The sequence below is a fragment of the Bubalus bubalis genome, chromosome 14, assembly GCF_019923935.1.
Source record: "Bubalus bubalis isolate 160015118507 breed Murrah chromosome 14, NDDB_SH_1, whole genome shotgun sequence".
Taxonomy (NCBI): Eukaryota; Metazoa; Chordata; class Mammalia; order Artiodactyla; family Bovidae; genus Bubalus; species Bubalus bubalis.
This window is the reverse complement of record NC_059170.1, coordinates 21,983,423-21,989,422: the sequence shown is the minus strand read 5'-3', so window position 1 is coordinate 21,989,422 and position 6,000 is coordinate 21,983,423. Positions and strand designations below refer to the sequence as shown.

Sequence of the window (6,000 nt, the reverse complement as noted above, 5' to 3'; positions counted from 1 at the left end):
TGTTGGCAGCCTTCTTTGCCTGGCAATCAACCATAGCCCTGCTCCTAGGTGGGGATCAGAGTTCAACAACCCCCTGCCAAGAGATAAGACTAGACAAGAGAGCCTTCTGAGTAGTTTTAGCATGATGCTAAATGCTGCAGCACACAAATGTTCAATACGTGATATTGACCACTATCAATCTTTCCCAACTTTTCCTAACAGTTGCAGAAAGCACTGGTACTGTACCCACTTTACAGTGATACATCGACCAACTGAACTTTCAGATCTCTACCAATTTTAACACTACAACTTCTTGAGTCCCCTTTTCTAGCTACTGGAAACTGAGGCTTAGGAAGGTGGAGTGACTTGCCTCGAGTCACACTCTTAGGTAACAAGGTGAAGTCCATATTCAAACTGTCTCTCCCCAACCTCTGCCCCCCAACTAAAGACGCTGCGTTTTCTTCCTCCATTTAGTAAGCAGTGTATTGGGCACCTACCATAAGACTGAAGGAGTAGACATAAGAGTATAATGACATTTATTTAATAATATTATTCAACATTAGTTAATTGGATTGTCATCATTACACCTATAATGAAGGTGTTAAAATAGTCTCCTCCCCATTTCACAGATGAGAGTGAGGCAAAGCAAGGTTAAAAAAAAAAAAGGATCGTACCCACATAGGGATTAGAGTCTACTGGAGAGAATACTGGATAGCCAAGCAAATAATTAAATACATTAATTACAAATCATTCTGCTAGTGGAGCCCTGGTACGGATCCCACTCAACCAACTCAAAGGGCTCAGGTAACCCTGGCAACGGATCTTCCTGCCAATACTAAAGATGGAGCCCACAGAACAAGCACCTTTACGCACACCGCTATTACCCACAATGCAGTGTCAGCCGGGGAAGGAGCGGGGGTCTGCCAGGAGTTAACATGGCTTCCGTAGTTACACCACCCTGTCTTTTCACTTAATCAGCGACCTAACTGCCCAGACCAGGCTACCGATCAGGAGCTAAGTCTTCTTTGCGCCTCTACTCACCGCGACCACAAGAGCGAGTGAAACAGGGCAGCACCTCGCGGAGGTAAACTCTGTAACCAAGGAAACCCTACTTCCGCTGACGTCATTACGGCGACACGTGGATCCAAGATGGCGGCGGCGATGGTGAGTGAAGGAGACTCCGGGAGCCGGAGATGGAGCGGGCCGCTCTGGGGGATCCCAGGACTTCCTGGCGTCCCATGCTTGGCTCGATCCACTTCAGGGACCCCTAGCTTAGGCCTGAGGGACATCCCTGATTGGGCTTGTCTCCCCCAAACTCCCCGTCTCCAGCCTTTGCTCCGCACTCAGGCTTGTCAAGGCCCGAAGTTTTGGGGGAGGCTCTGGGTCAGAGGAAAGGTCTCAGCTACTACCCTAGGCGGTTCCTATTCCAGTCTTGGTCTTTGCCTCCTGTGACCCCCATTTCCCAATTTTCACTTTGCAATCCTCACCCCTTCAAAGAGCCCCCGTTACTCCCAGTTTTGCTCCTCCCTCTCACGTCTGTACCCTGCTTTCTCCGCCTCCCCGCCTCCCCACTCTCTTGACCAGTCCGCGGATGCTTCCTCACCTCTTCCAGCCCGAAGCCTGTGTCATATCCTTTCTAGAGCCCTGTCCTTACCTCGCTTGTCCCCACTGCGCACCTGCCTTGACTGCCGATACCCGGAAGCATGCCTTTACCCCTACCCCACCCCCACCCCCACCCCAGCCCCCATTGTCAATCCCCAGATCCTTCTCTAATGGTATCTCGTCTTCTCTCATTTCCAATTCCCTGCCTCTCTCCTATGGATCTTTTATCCCACTGGTTGTCAGACTTTCCTGTGCGTAAGACTTGTGGTGTGTGTGGGGAAGCTTGTCAAAAATGCAGTTTCCAAAGATTCTAATTATGTTGGCCTAGGAGATGCCTAGGAATCTACACTTTTATAAGCACTCTAGTGATTATGATGGAGGTGGTCAGTTGTGAAAAGCACTATGCCAGTGCCCCCTGGCCCACTCCCCTTCACATGCCCCTACAGGGCCACACAGCTCTTTAGGATGAAGTGTTTGTGTGGATAAGGGTATGTGGATAAGCTGTACCCGGAAAGTGGGTCAGAACTTGCTGGCTTCTGGTATAGAACGCTGGAAGTAGATCTGTGAAAAACTGGCCCTTTCTTCTTCCAGAAGGTCAGCTCACATTCTCTTGTCAAGAGACCAGAACCAAAATTGAAGTCACTTAGGCCAGAGAGATTTTGTACTGTTCCTATATGTTGCTTCCTCAGATAATTTCATCCTGGGAGTGCACGCAAAAGACATTTGACTTTAGTAAAGGAAGATTCTTGTTTAAATTCTTTGGTATTGATTTTTTCCAAGCAAAGATAGGTTACTGGCTGATAACAAATTCCCCTCCTCCTATTAACCAACTGATAAATTATCCTTTTTGTTTAATAAGGGATTCCTTATTTAGAACCTCAGAGGTCATGTAAAAGACTTCACAGCCTTGCCTGATATCTGTGGTCTTAGACCACAAAAAAAAATCCCAAACGTGGTATGTTGAAACCAATTTTTTTTTTTATTTTCTGGACCACTTTCAGAACAAGAATGGCATAAGAACTTAACATGAACAGGAAAAGTCACACCCTCTTTTGCCGTAGGGAAGGAGTTCAGTAAAGTGGCATTTATAGCATTGCACTGGGAAATTCTTGCTCTGTTCTGAGGTTTTAAGAGGTAATAAGTTAACATATGTCTGGTACACATTTATTTAATCAACAAATATTTGAGTGCCTGCTCTGTGCCAAGACTTAGGGATGTACTGGTGAGTTAGAGAGTCAAGGTCCCTGTGCTTGTGGACTTTTTCTAGCCTGAGGAGACAGTCAGTAGATCAAATACATGAACAAGGTAATGTCAGATAGTGGTAAGTGTGAAGAGGGCAAGGTGATGTGGTAGTAATTGGGGGGTGACAGGGTGGTGCAACTGCTTTGGATTACGTGGTCAGAGAAGTCTTCTCAGAGAAAGTGACGTGAGTTGAGACCTGATTGACAAGAAGGAACCAGCAATCCAGAGAGTGTTCGAGGCAAAGGAGATGGCAAGTATAAAGGACCAAGGTGGGAAAGAGTATGTCTGAGGAACACAGAAGGCTGGAGGGGCTGAAACATGGTGAGGAGTTGGGGGTGGGGAGGAACAAAGAATAATACAAGATGGAATCAGAGAGAGGCAGGAAGAGCTGTATTTCTAGAAACATGCCTGTAATTGTGGGTTGTAGTCTACAGTTTGTAATCTGTGGACTGCATTTTGAAAGACTGTTCTGTTACAGTGCTTGCCCTTCCCACACTTTTCAGAATGTTACATTAAGGGACCCGGCTTGTTCTCAGCCTGCAGAGAAACCATGGAAAGGCATTTGGATTTTATTCTAAGCACAGTGAACGACAAAGTGATTTTGTATTTGTTGTGTCACCTGGGAGTATCATCCTCTGCTTTCATGATGAATACTATAAACTGATTTCCAGAAATTGAGAGTGTAATGTGTACAGGAACCCACAGAGGCCACTTTAAAGAGGGCACATGAGCAGCTTCATGTTTGATGCAATAGTGAAAAGTCACAGAAGCACATTTATTACCAGGGGATACTATGTGTGACAGGCTGGGTGGGCAGATAAACTTGAGCTTGGTCTGTGTGAAGCCCTTTATTATACGGAAGTCAGAACAGTCCCCGCACCCTTGTACAATAGGTTGTTTCACAACTGCTGGGGATGGAAGTGTGTGGGTCTGCTTTGGGGTGTCTGGGTTTCTGAGGCAAGTCATACAACCAAAGAGGAACCTAGCTAATAGATTCAGTGACTGTGGGAACATGCTGGCCTTTGGTTTTTTCTTTTATTTTAAAAGTTAGGGCTGTGGGTGCAAGTTTCAAGTGATATTTATGGGTTTTTACCTCCCTGCCTTTCCTTAGTGATTGGTTCTTCTTCCCCACGGGTTGGCTGCCACCTCCCAGATCTGTGTTAGCACAGTGGGTGTTTCCTGAAGTTCCCCAGCTAGGAGTAGACGGCTGATGTAAACTGAAGTTCTCTGTAGTTTTCTTGCGTTCCTCCTGCCCTGGATTTAGATGACTATAAAGTTACACGATACCAAGTTGCTGTAGCTGGGTCTGAGATGAGGAGCAGGGCCATATCTCATCCTTTATAGAACTGTTGAGCATATGGAATATGCTTTGAGGAATATTGTATTGGTGGAACTTGGGAAGTGTCCATTGAGAACATTTGTAGACATCTCAGGAATCTAGAAACCTCTGTTTGGAAAATAAAACTGTGTATTTCTCTCGCACATTGTTCATTCTGTTTGGGGTTTTATGTTTTTTTCCTTTTTATTGGATTATAATTCATATCACATAAAATTCACCCTAAGTTTACAGTTCAGTGATTTTTAGTATATTCACAGAGTTGTGCAACCTTCACCACTGTCCACCTCCAGAATATTTTCATCACCCCCTTAAAAAAAATCCATTAGCAGCCACTTCCCACTCCCCCTTCCCTCCAGTCCCTGGCAACCATTAATATGCTTTCTGTCTGTATAGATTTTTCCATTCTGGACATTTCATATAAATGGGATCAAACAATATGTGGTGTTTTGTTATCTGACTTCTTTTTTTTTTAAACAAGGCATAATGTTTTCAGAGTTCATCCATGTCATAGCATGTGTCAATATTTCATTCCTTTTTATGATCAAATAATATTCCATTGTGTGGATAGACCTCATTTGGTTTACCTTTTCATCTGTTCATGGATTTGGGGATCGTTTCTACTTTCGGGCTGTTATGAATAATATTGCTGTGAACATTTTGTGTGTAAGCTCTTGGGTAAACATCGGTTCTCAGTTTTCTTGGATGTATACCTAGGAGTAGAATTGCTGGGTCAGTTCTCACTGTTCTGAGGTTGAGTTTGATCCAGTCCAGAGGCAGGGGAATGGTCTGAATGACCTCTAGGTTCCTTTGATCAAACGAAAGCGGTGCTAGCCAGTTCCTTCCTTCTACTATCCCCCTCGCCCCCTGTCCCTGGGCCAGTTAGAAGCACAGGAATCGTGTTTTGTGATGAAGTCTGGCTGATAGAGTTCTGGGACAGAAGGTAGGAGGCCTGGACTCTGCCAGCAGTCCTGTGTGTGGCAAGTTGCTGTCTCCCCGGGGCTTCACCTGTGAATGGCCATTGGCTCATTGAGGAAGAAGCAGCTGGGGCTTAGTCCCAGCACTGCCACTGATCTATCAGGTGGCCTGGAGCAAATTACTTTGGTGTTATTCGTCTGTTTCAGCACAGGTCATATGTGAAATGAAGATTTAGATGTGAGGATTTCTAAATTCTTCAATGAAATTTGTAAAATCTTCAATGAAATTGAAGATTTCAACTTGAAGTTGAAAATTTTGTGGCTTAGAATACTTGGATTCAAGGTGATTTTTGCTAATATGCCTATAAAATCAGATTGATTTTTTTTTTTTCCGTGATCTTAGTCCCTGTGGTCTTTCCAGGCTGCTGTCTGTTGGTTGTATTGTCTATTCTCTCCACTTGCTCCACCTGGCACATGTGTTCTGCAGGAGCCGCTGTGTCCTTAGAAGCCGAGGCGCCAACACCAGTCCTTGGTACAGATGTGTTTCTCTGAGAAATCCCGTTAAAGGAGTGCCCTTAATCCCCCCAGGAAGTCCAAGGAAGGCAGAGGCGGCATTAAGTTGCCTCTTGGTTTCTCTTTTACAACTTGGACAAAAGTTTCCCTTTGATCTCAGTGAAAAAGAAGCAGGTCACAGAATGTTGAAGGTTGAGTTTTGATCTCTGGGCACTGGCAGGAAGGTGGGAAGGATTCAGGATGAACAGGGCCATCTGGCCATAGGCGAATGGTAGGAGCCACCTACCGCCCCAGACCTGCTTTGATCCTTGAACCATTTGCTGACACTGATAGTTCCCAAGTGGGACATGGTTTCGGACGCTGGGACTTCTCGGTTCTGTCCCATTCCTCTTCATTGCTTCCTTCTCTGCT

At 45.3% G+C, this 6,000-nt stretch overlaps 1 protein-coding gene across 4 annotated transcripts in view; it reads left to right on the top strand.

The window, feature by feature from the left end:
• The first annotated feature begins 964 nt into the window (after positions 1-964).
• The window catches only part of TM9SF4 (transmembrane 9 superfamily member 4), a 52,558-nt gene continuing 47,522 nt past the window's right edge, over positions 965-6,000 (top strand). Inside the window, exon 1 of one of the 4 annotated variants that reach the window (XM_044927746.1) lies at positions 965-1,143. In XM_044927746.1, coding sequence (XP_044783681.1) covers positions 1,129-1,143 — 15 coding nt within the window. In that variant the 5' untranslated portion in view covers positions 965-1,128. The remainder of the gene's footprint in view (positions 1,144-6,000) is intronic. The other 3 variants (XM_025263678.2, XM_025263674.2, XM_006064420.3) reach the window with 3 other exon arrangements.